At 42.2% G+C, this 15,921-nt stretch overlaps 1 protein-coding gene across 3 annotated transcripts in view; it reads right to left on the reverse strand.

Moving 5' to 3' along the window:
* ALK (ALK receptor tyrosine kinase) overlaps positions 1–15,921 on the reverse strand; it is a 328,498-nt gene that overhangs the window by 38,465 nt on the left and 274,112 nt on the right. For all 3 annotated transcript variants that reach the window (XM_074578928.1, XM_074578927.1, XM_074578929.1), the window contains 2 exons: positions 11,890–11,984; positions 10,357–10,500 (listed from right to left, as the gene is read on the reverse strand). In XM_074578928.1, coding sequence (XP_074435029.1) covers positions 10,357–10,500; positions 11,890–11,984 — 239 coding nt within the window. The remainder of the gene's footprint in view (positions 1–10,356; positions 10,501–11,889; positions 11,985–15,921) is intronic.

The raw sequence follows: 15,921 nt of genomic DNA on the forward strand, positions 1-15,921 counted from the left end.
CTAATTAGCTCAGAGCATTATCTTGATCTGCTTCTTGGAATTCAGAGCTACTGTTCTAAGCAGATCGGGTGTAGAAATGATGTTCTGCATGTGTCTGGACAAGAGAGGCCAGCAGTTCTCCCATTACTATTACTGGAAGCGTTCACCCACCAGAAATACAAAGAAACATATTAGTTGAGCCAGGCACAAGGTCTGAACTACCTTTTCACAAACTAATCCTGAAATTGAGCTGAATTCTTTCTTATAAAAAAGTTCAATGCATGAAATGGATCACATAATTTGGCAGGACCTTAAGAAGTAAAGTGGCTGGTATTTCTGAGAAACCTTTGTAATACAGTCTTTGCTATTCCAAGAGGCAATGCAAAACTGCTACTTTAGGAAAGCTTCCCAATATAAGTGTTGCTGAGAGAATAATCTCTTCCTCCTTACTGCAAAATTTACACCACCTCTCCTCAAAACTCCCCTGCAAGGGTCCTCTAGAGATTTTGCTACTGCTACTTGTTTTATATGGATACTTACATACTTATTTTACTTATTTCTCCAATCCTTCTGCAATGGGTGGCAGTACTAAGTCTTAAAATTAGTAGATAGCAAATGTAAGAATCCCCCTCTCTCCTTCTCTGCCTCCAATGTACCCCTATAAAACCCAAGAGCAACAGGAAAGAGTGGAAAAGCACCTAAGAAAGGAAGGTCTAAAAGTTACTAAAGCAAAATGCATCAGTAGCTCTGATATCGACAGTCTTGTACCTGAAGTTACTCATGTTTATTCTTGCAAAAAAACCACCCAAAACCAAAGCAAAATCTCACAGAAAATGGAACATGAGAGACTCATTCTGTCAGCTATCACAGTGATTTAACATTGCAACATCCCAGTGGGCTAAGCCACCTGTACCGAAACATATGTTTAGTAAAGCAGGCAGGTAAGTGTCTTCGTTTGGAAGAATAAGAAGCCATTTGGATGTCTCCAGTGAAACATCAAACATGTTCCCAAAAGCAGAAGCAGGTGACCTTCAAGGGGACAATAAACCCAAAACATGAGAGAATTAAAATGGAAAACTGCAAGTGGTAAAACCTAGGACAGACCACAGTATGTGCTGCTATGGTTAAGCTTTACATTTCTGATTTACTCTCTCCTTACCTCATTCTCTCTTTACCTCATTCCTTAGGTATCCGCTTTACCAGGCCTCGGCAAAAGTACCTCTAGACTATCACACATGTAACACACAGCACAGCTCAACCTGAAACTGGCAGCTCTTGACTCTCACCGGGTTCTAGGGACAGGGGACCAATGAACTACACCGTATTCCAAAATGCTTCTTAATGGCCCTCTGTTTCCTTAAAACCTCAATGGCCTGGTGGAACAAAAGAAAAACATCCTCCTGCTGCAAACGTTATGCCTTCAGACTTTGAACTGAAGCAACCAGAGGAAATTTTGTGTTTTCTGCCTCTTGGATAGACTAGAGGGGGCTCACTTCCAGTGCAGAGGCAGTATCAGGGTAAGAGCAAAGAGCAAACAGTGCTGGTAATTTAAGATTAGTGAATGTGCATCTAAACTCTTAGAATCTGGCTTTTAAGAGCACAAGACTAGGGGGAATGAAAAAACACAGAGACACGTTATGCCAGAGAGTGTGATATAAGGAACCTGGAGATGACTGAGCATGGGAGGTACTATCTTAGATTTCAAAAGCAGTCCTGTTGTAATGAATACATTGGTGTATACAAGATTATATGTAAAGCCACCCAGGTTCTGCAGCTGCTGCAGTCAGTGCTAGCAGACATATTTACTTGCTCTATTCGGGTAGATGGTAGACAGGAATGGGAGAAGACATGTTTCAGAAGAAGCAGAGCTGGGTAGTGACCTTTGCCCAAAACATTGCAATGGGAAGTCTGGCCCAAGTGAAGGCCACAGGGAGACCGCACCTGATTTGAATCAGCAAAGATTTCAGTAAAACCCACAACCAGGTGTTGCGCTATCTCCTCATTTGTCACTGCTGTGCTGACTTGCAAACAGTCCTCCTGCTGTTTATATGCACTTTCATATCTGACACTGAAAGCCAGTCCAACATGTAACAGCTTTGTCACTGAATTAAATGGGACAGAATATGGCATGGGAAGAAGTCGCCTCTCATTTCAGCATAATTAGGACAGATGGATCTTAGTTACAATTCTGGATACAGACTAAAAACCTCGCACTTCCCTCCCTCTGCTCTCTTAAATGTTTCACAAAGCCAACCCTCAATCTGCAGATGTAACAGTAGCCCAAGATCTTAAACCACTAACCCAGTAACCAGAGTGCTGCCCATCTCAGGTAACCCACCACTCCTTTTTTTAAGTAAGAATGCCCATTCACTCCCCATAAAGTATTGATTTTCTCCTGATTCTAGAAATTACTGCAGCATGCCTCATGAGCTCAGGGAGAGCATTTCTACAGGTTGCTGCATGCTTCAAATTGAATTACTGTAAACTGCTGTGGCATTACTTTGATCTCCAAAGACTAAAGCAGCAGCACTGAATCGAAAATCCTTAAGCAGCTGGGTGAGAAGCATAGATTTTTTCCATCAGTGCACAACTGTGGTCTGTTGCATACTGCCTGGCATACCTCCCCTTCCTTCTGCAGTGTGGGACAGGCTAACATTGCCAGCACCTCACGCTCACACAATGGGAAAAAAGCAGGACTCGCCAGCCTAAACCTTTCCAAACAACTAGCAGGTTTCGGAAGTTTGCCCAACTTCACACAAGTTACAGATGCCTGGTTTCCAGAAACAGCTGAGCATTCCCGTGATGAAAACTAACAGGTAGTTAAATGTAGGGTCCTTATATATTCTGTCATTGGCAGTTGCAAGATGCTAACTGGGTTTAAAAACTGGAAATTCCAGTTTAAGGTGGGAGGAAAAGAAAAGAAGTGAAGATTACACTGAGATTCAGAATTGGGGCACTACATTTCAGTAAATAATTTCTACATCGCTTCGTTAGATGGAATCCCCACTTTCACAAGAAACGTGGCAGAGGAATCATCATGTCTTCTGCCTGTTCACCCGCACACCTGCCCTCCTCAAGCTCCCTGGCAATCTCCCCAACACATTGCTAAGGTCCTAGAAACAATATTTTGCAAGAAATGCCATTTTGGCTCTATTAAAATAGATTTTAAAAAATTCCTTCTTCACAACTTTTCTTTCCAAAGTAGATTTACTGCTATATTTACACACACAGTCACTCATGCTTATTTTCTTTTGCACAGCAGATGTTCTAGTTTTCACCCAGCTTAGCTAGACACATAACAGGCACACCAATCAAGGCACTGGATTTCAGCCACAGCAAAGGGGAGTGATGTCCTGCTCTTGGAAAACAAAAAGAACAAAACCCCACAAGGCTTAAAATGACTAACTCATTTGAAGGTCTGATACTACTTGCAGCCCAAGGCAGCGCTGCTGCAGGCACTGCTGCAAATGACAACGAGAAGGAGAAAACAGTGGAGCAAAGCCTAAAGCACGTTTGTACTGCTAACGTAGAAAGCAATTTCACTGGCACATATAGCACATAAACTCCATATCACAAAGCAGACATAGGCATTTTAGCTATACCTCAAGGGACTAAATGTATTAACTGGCAGTTGTTAAATTAAGCTGGTTTGAACCGAGGTTCAATTCATTCCAAACCAAAACTTTACTGTGATTTGAGAAAATTACCAACCAAGCACCATGCTATTTGGCTGATTTTGGAACATAGAGTATTGCACTAGTGAAATGCATTGGTGCTTTAAAACAATGTGTAGGCAGTTTGTGGAACTTGCTGCCACAACCTCTATTCAGGCCAAGAGGCTATCCACTCCCAACAGAGTAAAAAAAAAACATTAATAAGGGCTATAAGGTCTCATGCTTCAGGGGTATAAGAACCCCAGTGGCTAAACTTCCGGAGGCAATTAATTCTGTTAGTTGTCCCTCAGGGCATTCATTTTACTTCCTCCTCTAAGGCAGATGTCATCAAACTGGATGCCATGAACAAGCAGAATGCTTGCTTCATCTATTTGTGGAAACATTCACAAGCTCCCTAACAATACTTGGCCAATATGGGAAATCAGAGGCTTACAGGAAATCGCCCGTCTTAATCCTAACTAACATTTGGCTGCCATTGGCACCATGGTATGTGTGGAGGGATATACCTTTTACTCGGTGCCTGAACAATCTGCTATTACCAGTAATTCCAGGGCTGGTCTGTGCTGAAAGTCTGCAGGCAAAGCATACTATAAGTGTATATAAGAAACATGTTCAGCGATGTGAGGAAGGAAAAACTTTCCAATTTTGCTTTGGGTTCTGTTGTTTAACAGCATCTTGAGAGCAGTAATTTGAGATCATTACCTTTTCCAGGACTAACTTTGCCAGAAATGAATGAAGCAGGGCAGAGGTTTGAAAGATGATGGTAAATGGCAGAAATAGGTTGTGCTCACAAACAGTCCTTGAACTGTTAAATGTGTCTACACAATGATATTAATAGGATAAAAAAGGATCACAGAAATTAGCGAGTCTTGACAGCAATACCAGAACCAGTTACACAGGTATGGCTAGACTAAAAGGAGGCCGGCTTTTCAACTATTTATGGAGTTACTATTTCTACCTCTATCTTTCCATTTTCTAAATGAGGGTGTCAACGGGAGACTTGGACGTGTTTTTCAGTTCAACAACAACAGCATCCGCAGTGATGACAAATGTATGCCAGATTGATCCTGAGTAGCATTTCAAAGAAATACTGAAAGCGTGATTCATGCTTCAGCTTTTTCTGAAGTGTCCATATAAAGGGAGCACTATCAGGGCATCCTTGTAGGAAGTTATCTGTGGTCAGTATAACAGGGCAAGGGCACTGCTCACTTCAAACAGCAATGAGAACGGCTTGTTTCTTGATACCTTCTGCAACCAGAACCTAACAAAGCAGCATGAAAAAACCTAATTTTTTTCCTCTTTTATGTTTCACTTAAAGAGATAGTGGGAGTCTTCCTTAAAGGGTGTTAAGTAACACCTGCTACTAATTTTTTTGAATTTGTTCACAATTACAAAGGATAGTAGAAATGCATGTTGAATAATAAAGATCAAGTTGGTTTGAGGTGGCAAAATTATTTCAAAACTTTCCTGAGATTTATATCAGTTTCTGCACAATTTAAACCGCTACTCTTAAGAGTGAGCAGCTTTAAAATTTAGGTTTAAAATGTGTCAGTTTCCCTGTTTATTTCAATTGTATAATTAACTCTAGAGAACACTTGTGCCAATTCAACTTTCTTATGTTGGGATCCAGTTGTATGTTGTTTTTCAGCATTGCACCTTTGCAATTTTTCAGTCCTACAGAGAAAGCAAGTGTAAATACTGCAATAAAGAAATTAATGTCTAAACACTCTGAGATCCCACAATCCATCTCTGAACATTTTCTATCACTATTCAGGATGCTACTTTTGTTGGGGGAGGGCACCGAGCTGTTATTCACTGTGTTAATTGATGCTTAATACAAAAATACAATTCTGCAGATACCTTTATTGCATTATGCCAACAGTTCAGTTAGTATAATTGCACACAAAGAGCAACCAAATGTAATTTTCTTTTACTTAATACTCAGCCCGCTGTTCGTTTCAGCTCCTTCATCTGATTAACTAATGTGACTCAGAGTTCTTCCGAGAAACAGTCATGTAAGTACTCGTAAGAGGACTCTCCCTGATGCAAAAGACAAAATCTGTGCAACCACTAAGTGTTGTGAGTAAGAGACCGGAGCTGAAGGAAAACAGTAATCCAGTCTGGATGAGAAAATGATGTGATGACAGTTTCCATGCAAGAGACCATAGTCACACAATGGCTGGTGGATATGCAGATGAGATGGGACAAAACAATGCAAGATTTGAGGGGAAAGAAGGTTAATCTTTTTGTACATTTCACAACACACCATTTTTGTACTGCGTGCCCTGACACGAGTAAGTTGTCAGCGGGACAGATGAGAAGCTGAAACATCAAAAGACAGGCTACCCTCATGGTATTTACAGCCTATTCAGAAGCATCAGAAATGTTTAATTAAAGCTTGATTGCTCTCTGTCTTGTTATCTCCTTTTGCCTACCGAGAATCCTATTTTGTCTCCTCCAGTTTCCATGATAGTAATTTGTTTACCTAGAGTTCCTCATTACTGCTCACTGTATCTTTATGTGCCTGAATTTCCTACATTCCGGCCTTGTCTATAAAAGGAAATTGCATTGGTTTGATATAAATTGGCTTTTTAATTGGTAGTTAAACTCCCTGTAGAGAAATGCTATGGTTTGAGCAGATTTCAGTTTTACTTAAACTAATACCTAATCAATTTAAAAATGAAGCCAAAGTAAGCTTGGTTTACATAAAAATAAACAGCGCACAGAATTAACCATTTAAATCAAAAATCCTAGTTCCACTGAAGTTGTTTAAATCTTCTGGTATACACAGGTTTTCTTAAAACTTTTTTGCAGGCTTCTTTTACAATCAAGTTTCACCTGCAACCTTTCAGCAAGAAGCTGGTATGTCAGCAAATAACATGTCATTAATTAATTGAAAAGATCTAACGGTCACCTAGCACTGCAAGTAACTGCGTGACTTGAAACCTACAGGAATTTTTCTGTGTTGGTCCTGGTCACCATCAAGAAACCTGAGAGAGGAACACCACCACATCAGTTGTAGCAATTTTGGGTCTTATTCTCCACACAGTGCATTCCTCATCCCACGTGTAACACATTACAGCGGTTAACAGATTTCTGGAAGCTTTAGGATCTTTCACAGCGTGGTTGTGTTAGATGTTTTGAACCTTCGGGGTACCTATCCTGGAGGCATCCCAAGACATGATAAGCAACGGCAAGCCTGAAGAAGTAATTCACTGGGTACAGGGCCTGAGAACAGAAAGGACAGGGAGGTTGGTGGTGATGACTATCACTTCTGCTGAAAACTGATTTCCAAGCACAAGCAAAACTGGCAGGTGCACATACGAGGTTGTTCTCAGTTACACAAGAGCAAATCGAGGCCCATAACCTTGAAAGCAATGGAGCTTCTTTGGATTTACTGTCATGTAAACAAAGTAGTACCCATCTTTCAGATTGTAGTTCCTGCTGTGTAGGCTGAGGGGACTTGGGGAGGGCATTTTATTATCCTGTTGTCTTCTCAGCTATAGGAACACAGTTCTTTGTTTTAATATGATACCTTAAGAAGGAAATGTTATGTATAGCCTGTGATCCATCAAACCAGCCAAAGATCACATTAGCTGTAATTACTTTTGGCTGAGGTCATATTGGTGAATGCAGTCTTTGAGACTTCAGGGTGGCGCTGATGCTGTTGGTTCACCCACACAACAGTAAACGCGTGGCCATCAAAGTAAAGGCCTTGACAGAGTCAGCCCAAGGCTTCTTAAATGCATTACAGGATGCAGAAAGAAACAAGATTAAAGCTGGGTAAAATGAATAGCCCAGGGTCCAAACAAGCATCTGCACCGTTTACTGAGAGCAGGGACTCAGCAACACAAAGGAAAAAGGTGATTCAGTGACGTGGAAACCCTCAGAAATGCAATGAATTCCCACTGCAAGAAACTGCAGCTTAGCTTCTCTGGTTTCTGCTCTGTCTACACCGAGGGCACAAAGGGGAGAAAACTGCTGAAGGAGTGATTTCAAACCTCAAGGCCTGGAGACAATTTTAGACAGAACATGAACAGGACCGAGGATCAAGTTCAGAAATTAGGCAAGCCAGCTTAGATACCACAGGAATTGCCTTGAATTTTCACCCCAAGGTCATAACAAATTATTTGAATTGCTCAAAGTACCTCGGTGACCTTCTCTTCCACCCCCATGTAATCTGACTCCCATTATTTCTACTATCCAAGCATTTCTTCAAATTGCATTCCTCATATAGGACAGGGAGCAGAAGAGCTAGATGTCCCACCATTTCAGGTCTAGTGAGAATTAGGAAGTAACAAAATTCTCGAAGCAACCTACAGCCACAAGATTTCTAGCCTGACACCCACATACCCACTTTACATTAACTTTGCATCCAAACTTCAGGCCTTTCTCCAATCTGAACCTGGTATCTGGTGGCGTCTGTGTTACTGAAACAGTAGGTACCCTGGAAGGAAACGTACATCTGCCTTAGGGAATTACATCACCACCTAAGCATTGACATTGCTATGGGAAGTCAGCCACAAGTCCATAGTCTACACCTCTGTACGGATCCTACCACAAGATCACTGACCTAAGAGCAACACTGAAAGCACTTAAAAGTAAAAGGCGGCTCCACTTACAGGCAGGAAACAGAGATACAGATATTGAAGGGAACACTTCAAAGGATCTGCAAAGAGGATGTAAGGGTCTTTTTAGAAATTATACCTTTGTGACCGGCCCAAGCTCACACACGACATCTGTAACAGAGCTAGACACAACATTTATAGCTAAAGCAGGGGTTCACCCAGCCCAGCATCCTCTCATATGGGCTCATTCCGTCCCGTTCTCCTGAGGCTCCTGTCAGTGCTCCTGCACTTTTCTTGCTGTATGATGCTCAGTACATAAAATATCAACAAACTCCACTTGATGGCAACTCTTGGCCTACACTGCAGACTGTATCATCAGCCTCCACTGCCAGAGCTTGCTTCACAGGAGAGTTCAGGTGCCAGCAGCTGCCCTGCTGCGGCAGCACGGAGTGGGCTAATACATCCAGCTTTTCAGGCAGGCTTTGAAGACTATGTGGAGCTTTTGACTACATCAACCGGACTGCTGTTAGTATCTGAGCTAACCCCACTAGTTCATGTATTTCAACAGTACACTGCAGGTAGCAAAGTGAAACATAACCGAGAATAGAACAGACTCAAAGAAGTCTAAGATGGAGGAGTGGGAGAGAAGGAGGCACCAGGAACAAAGCCCTGGGCCGGCTGACAGTAAAGGAGGCATATACCAACCACCCCCCTGTTCTCTACCTTAAGAGGGACAGTACTTCAGATTGGCAGGTAACTAGCTAGCTCTAGTGGCAGTTATAGCAAGTGCTTGTCTCTCCTGTAGTCACCCCTCATTTCCATGGCCAGCACTGCTCCCCCAGGTAGGCTGGAGGTTGTGACCACCTGAATCAAATCAGGAAATGAAGCTGGCAAGGAGGAGGGAAGGAAATCGACCGAAACAGAAACGCACATGTAGAGCCCAAAGCAGACACTGTGAATGCGTGGGCAAGCCTCAGAGGGGCAAGAAACAAACATTTAGGAGACAGTCATGTGAGGGGGAAGGAATGGACATCTTGCATCTATTTGGCCCACGCTGCTACAGTTAAGCTGGAAAGGGGAGCTGCGGGACAGGGGAGAATGAAATAACATTGACCACGCAAGACTGCCATTTCTAACTAACTAAAAATCATGTTTTTAAAACAAAGTCCAGTGGCTGTACTCTTTCAAATGGGCAATGAAAATATTACTGAAAAAGCGAAGTTATGTTATTGCAAACCAAGCCTGTATTAACTACGGATGGCGTTCAGGTTACCACAGGCTGGACGCGGTCAATTTGGACACTTCACTTTGATTCCTGCCTATTTTTAAATGACCCTGACACCAAACAACCTGTCTTACAGTTTAAAAGCACTTTTCACTTCATGAAGAGGCTCCCTCTGGTTCTTTCTTTCACCAGCTTGCAATTGAAATCCAAGTTACAGTTAACAGCTAAAAGTAATTGCCTCCTAGAGCTTGTTTTGTTTTGTTTGTAAGGGACTGGGGAAAAGCTCTTGTCGTGGTTTAACCCTAACCAGCCACTAGGACCATGTCTGCCCACACAGTTCTCGCCCCTCCCCTAGAAGGGCAGGGAGACAAGGGAGGAAAGGAGGGGAAAGGGAAAAACCCTCATGGGTTTAGATAAAGACAGTTTAATAGAAACAATAACAGAAAAGGAAAGTAACAATAATAATAATAATAGTTACACAAGTCACTCTTACTGCCTGGTGAATTTGCACCATTCAGAGCAGTGACTTTTGGATTCCTGTCCCCCCGGCCAATCCCATTTATATACTGAGCATGGTATCTACGGTATAGAATATTCCGTTGGCCATTCCCTTCTTCTGTCTAGGCTCCTTCTCAGCTTCTATGGGAAGCTGAAAAGAGTCCTTGAAAAGCATAAACATCACTTAGCAACAACTACAACAATATGCATTGTTGACACTCCTTTCATGGCAATCACTAGAAAGAAAATTGACTCTTTCCCAGCTGAAACCATGACAGCTCTGAACAAAGGCTTTGGTAAAAAAAAAAAAAAAAAAAAAAGGAATCATATTGCATTTAGTCACATCTAACTGAAATCTGTACTAGTTGGAAATCTCTGCTGCCTGAAAATGCTTCTCAGACCAGACAATTACCTGCTGGACCAGAAACGGGGGCAGTGTTGAGTTGGAGATTTCCCAGAAGCTTTTGTTCCCATCCAAACTTCTTCTGGCCACCTCTACTGGTGAACAAATTGCTTGAGTCTGGAGTGGTACCTCGAGGTGCCTTCTCTCCACTGACTAGAAAACAAGAAGTCACAGACTGGTTTATCACTGAGGGTGGCTGAGTCAGTATGTAATCCAAAACTGAAACTAAATTAAGGGCTGAAGGCTCCTCTGCTGAGAATAAGAGCCTGCAGTCAAAGGATATAACACCATTAAAAGGAAAGGGCAGATTGACTTTCCATTGCTGTTATGGGAACTGTGACAAAAGGAAAATAAACAGGAATGAATGGTAGGCAAAATAGCAAGTGAATGAAGACACAAAGCAGAAATACAGAACACAATCTTTAGCAACTGTTAGAAAGTTTCTCTTTTAGCCAGTAAAAGTATGTGCAATCATTTTAAATTACAGACTAACTTTAAGATCTCTTTAGAATACTGGAACCTGAAGTACGCTACACTTAAGCACAGAAACCTAGGAGTATCACTGCGTATCACAGACTTGCAGCCCCAGCCAATGAAAATTAACATAACACAAAGCAGATTAAATATTCTCCTGTTGGATGAGGAAGTGGCTTAGAGGTGTTCAACCTGAACAGGGCTACAGAGGTTGTAGCTTCGAGCCTGGGAAGTGAAAGAACACACTTAAGTTCTACTGCTCAACCCAAGGCAGAAGTTTCATGTGTTCAGAGCAGCAACCCCCCAATCCTCATGCAAGTTGTTGGTCTGAGGTACAGAGTAACACATCATTGAACACATTTACAAATTAAGCAATTCACTGTGCATGAGATTGTGAAAGATGAGCCAGACACAAATGCTCAATAAAAATCTAAATGGGGTGAAATCTGGCAGCAGAGGTATGGACTAGGCATATTCTAGAGACCAGTCAATCACAAAGTCCAGATCAGAATCCAAATTTTTCCCAAGCGTAGGAGAGAGTGAAGATCCTAGTTTCTGATTCAGACTTAAATGCATGTCAGTCCAAATAAAATAACCTTGTTCTAATTTAACTGGAGTATTGTGCCCAATGTTATTGCAAAGTTAGTGTCAATCACAGGATGCCTGTCTTTCCCTAGCCAGAGTCCAACTGTCATTCATTTTGATAACTGTCACACAGTAAACCAGGTCATGTGGAACTCTATAATCACAGATTGGCTTCTGCATCAGCCTGGGTGGATAGGTGATGCTACTGTCTCAGTTGGAAGCTGACTTTCCCACACCATATGTCCTACTGCCCATTTACTGCCAAACTCAGAACCCATTCACTGGTCGGCTCCACTAATAAGGTTTGCATCTGAACAGTCTCCTCCATCTAAGCACCGTTTTTTCTGAAACGTACCTTTACATTTCAAGAATCTTTTGAAGAGAACAACACCTAATCCCTTCCCCACAGTTTCAACCCCTTTCCAAATTTTAATTACGTGGCAAATAAAAGACAAGTTACTTGCAGATAAAAGGAAAACTTACTTGTTAAATAACAGTCCAGACTAAGGGAGACATTGTCAAAAGCAATAATGGCATCAGATCCTTCTTCCCATGAGGCGATGATCTGAAACCAAAACCTGCACAGATTGGAAGAACAGGGATTAAATTCTGTTAAAGAGATGAAACTCAGAGCTCTTTGCAATTAAAGTGGTTTTAGAATGGGGGAAAAAGCTTCTTTTCACATATAAAAGTAAGAAATTGGCAGAGAAAGTATCCTCGCCCCTAACAAGCAAAGGTGATCTGAGGAGGGGAGGTGTACATGAATATAGGTAGACGGAAAAAAGAATGCAGCCCTTCTTCCCTCCAGAGGCATACAACCTGAAGCAGGTGCAAGTATGTGTGTGTGTGTGAGGTCAGAAAATAAATTCCCCTTCCCTTTTGGCATAAAAAAAATAATAAAAAAAATCAGACACATAAGTGATTTTATTCTCACAAGTGATTTACACCCTGAAGTGTTAAGAAAAATAAGTAGGCTGGGGCTCCTGAAGTCATTTGGAGTTTCTAAAAGGAACTGGCAATCAAAGGCTGAAACCAATTTAGAAAGTATTCGGTGTTGATCCACTCTCTAGGAGGCAAAGGATATCTAACGGTCCTGGCAGTCACAAAAGAGAGGAACTGACACAGGTAGCCCACAGGAAGAGCAGAACTCATTATCTCCTTGTAGAAGCTGAGCGGGTTTGCCTTAAATCACTTCCACACTCTCAGCTGGCTTTTGCCAGGAAGTTCTGCCACTCCTACATTACCAGAAGAAAGATCACTGTAAAATCACCCTCAGTGGTATTACAAGTCAACAGGAAGAGCAAAAATAACCCACAATCAAATACTTCAAATCTGATAGTATATTTACCACGCGTTAATTTAGTGCACTCATGGATTTAGATTTTCTCTTAGCTTAGCAAGTTAATGTTCTCCCGATGCATATCTGCCACGTAAAATCGTAATACTCTGCTTAGGAAGGAGAACAATTTCTAAAAGCAGCCAACCATGGCCCAGAAGTGAGGTACAACGCTGATAAGTTGCATCAAGACTATGAAAACATGAAACTATCATATGCTGTAGAACAAGCTGGAAGAGAATATAAAATATTATTTAAACGTCATTCACTGTTGTATCTTGATGTTTTACACCAGCAGAAGTTAAGCCATTCACGGGTCTCTTTAGTATAGACCTATGGCTGACAGTTCCTGCTCTATCTTTTAGATACAAGTAATCAGAATGTAAAGCCAGAATGTGAATTCTTGCAGGTGTGCCAGTTTAGATGAGAAACTGATGACAGAACAAGATATTTTTGAGGAGTAATGCTATTTATTTAGAAAGGCCATAGAAATCCTGTTCCTTCACTGCAGCAAGAATCTGAACACCAGCAGAATTATTTTCTTCTCACAGACTTCAGTCCTTTATGCATGGCACTGGCTCTAAAATATTTTCTCTCAGCTTTTTGTCTGCTATCAGTATTCTTACATTAGTCTTGTTGTCTCCTACTGTTTTTAAAATCTACCTCTCCTTTACCAACAAACCAACCTCACAAAACAATATTCCAGTGAAGCTTCTCTGCTTATATGTACGTTTGAGACAGCATGTTCCTGTGTTTTGAATGAGGGTTTTGACTGTTTTAGCACCTGACTGCCAACAAACATAACCAACGTCCACGTTGTTCTCAAATACAATGCAGCTTTCACCACCAGTGATGACAATGAGGTTGGGCATAACCTAAAACAGACCTCAGGGATATGTGTGCCATTTGAGAATATCCAGATTGAAGGGACATCTTCTTCTGCAACTGGTGTTCTTGCTAAGCTACAGAGGGAGACACAAAAAAACTGACACAACCAAAGCAAAAACTTCAAACAGAAGATGATCTTGGCAGTCCCTGAAAGGTGCAAAGGGTTTAGAACAGAACACAGTCCATTCACAACAGAAAAGAGTTGATAGAGTTACTACGTTCCTCCCTTTTTATTTCTGTGAAAGTAAAACAACGATGCTTCAATACTGAACCCTCTTGCTCCTTGGAGATATGCATTGGACATATGAAGACTTTTCTAAAATGGACTTTTTATGTTCTAAAGACATGAGCAGCTGCTATGAAAGAGCCGGTGACTGATACAAAGAACTGTGGATATGGTGAAGGGAGAGTATCCCTAGCATCAAAGGAAACTCCAAACAGCAAGACATAATTTTCCTTGCTAAATGATCCATTTTCACGAGCTCAAAAGGTAGCAGCTCCATCCAAACAAATCTGAAGATCACAAAATTGTATTTTTTGCCTTCCCAATGCATGCAAAGTGCAACTGCAGTCTGACATTGCCAGAAGCCTCACAGTTCTTAGTTGGTATACTTGAAACCCATTGTGGGTATGTCTAGGAGGAGAACTGGAAGGAACATAAAATCCTTGGATGTTAAATTGGCTTCCAAGTACATCAGCTGTCCTCCCCGTGTTCGCTCCTCAACTGACATCTCACAACACTGCAAATGAAATTATAAACTCTAGCATAAACATAAGCTGTTCAGTTCAAGACATGCCCATGTGAGTCTTCAACAAAAGCTGTTGGACAGACAAAGTGGGCTCTGACCTCCTTTTTCCTGTAAGTTACTGTGCCAGCAGCAGAGATGACTGAACATGTCCTGAAGCACCACAGGTCACATTCTGGTATGTTATAGAGAACCAGGACCTACCTTGGGCTGTAAACTACAGCCTATAGCTCAGCAGAAGCTTCTCCCTCCCTGTTCTGTGCTGCTGAAATCTCCAGGAAGAGGTAAGGTGGAAAAGGATTCAGCTACATGTCTTTCAGTTGGCTGTGTCTGAAAATCAATGCCCAGTACACAGTGAACCTTGGTGCTGCATTGAAGGGACCACTGGAACTGAGTCTCTGACACACTGGATCTTTGGCCCGTTTCCTGGGGGTGCACACAAAATGCCACTTGGAGATGTGGACATTTTGCTGTGTACTTATGTTTGTAAGGTGCTAAACTGAAGCTGGGAAATTAATTACAAAGACAAACAAGCAGTTCTTAGACATGGTTCTCCATGTCAGCTTTTCCCTCCACTAAAGTGGTGCCTGGGAGCAGCATGCCAGTGCTGGTGGGTAAAAGCGCTAGCAAGGTCTTGCAGCCTGTTGTCGCAGTGGAGGTGGGAGATGATGACCCATGTGCTAGCAAAGACATGAGGAGCAGTGATGGGTTGGCAACTGCAGAAATGTCTGAGCACAGTCAGGTGGGAATAAGGGCTTGTCCCCCCAGTAAAGTGGCAAGGCAATTAGCCCAGCTGAAGTGCATCTATATGAATGCACGCAGCATGGGCAACAAACAGGAAGAGTTGGAGACCATCGTACAGCAGGGAAACTATCATATAGTTGACATCACAGAAACATAGTGGGAAGACATGCACAACTGGAGTGCGGTGATCGATGGCTACCAACTCTTCAGAAGGGATAGGCAAGGAAGGAGAGGTGGTGGGGTGGCCCTCTATGTCAGGGACAGTTTTGAATGCCAAGAACTTAACAATGTGCATGATGACATCGTTGAGAGTTTATGGATAAGAATCAAGAGGAAGGCCAATAATCCGGACATGGTGGTGGGAATTTGTTATAGACCCCCCAACCAGGATGTAGATAAGCATCTGGCAGAGGTCTCGCGATCGCTTGCCCCTGTTCTTGTAGGGGACTTCAACTTCCCAGATGTCTGCTGGAAATATAACACAGCAGAGAGGGAACAGTCACGGAGGTTCCTGGAGTGTGTGGAAGACAACTTCCTGACACAGCTGGTGAGGGAGCCAACTAAGGAAAGTGCCCTACTGGACCTGCTGCTTGTTAACAGAGAAGGTCTTGTAGGGGGTGTAAAGATTGGAGGTCATCTTGGGCAGAGTGATCATGAAATAACATTTTCGATTCTTGGTGAAGCAAGGCGGGGAGCCAGCAGAATTGCCACCTTAGATTTCCAAAGGGCGAACTTTGGTCTGCTTAGGACCATGGTTGAGAGTGTCCCTTGGGGGATAGTCCTGAAGGGCAAAGGTGCCCA

The sequence above is a fragment of the Larus michahellis genome, chromosome 3 (genome assembly GCF_964199755.1).
Source record: "Larus michahellis chromosome 3, bLarMic1.1, whole genome shotgun sequence".
Lineage (NCBI taxonomy): Eukaryota > Metazoa > Chordata > Aves > Charadriiformes > Laridae > Larus > Larus michahellis.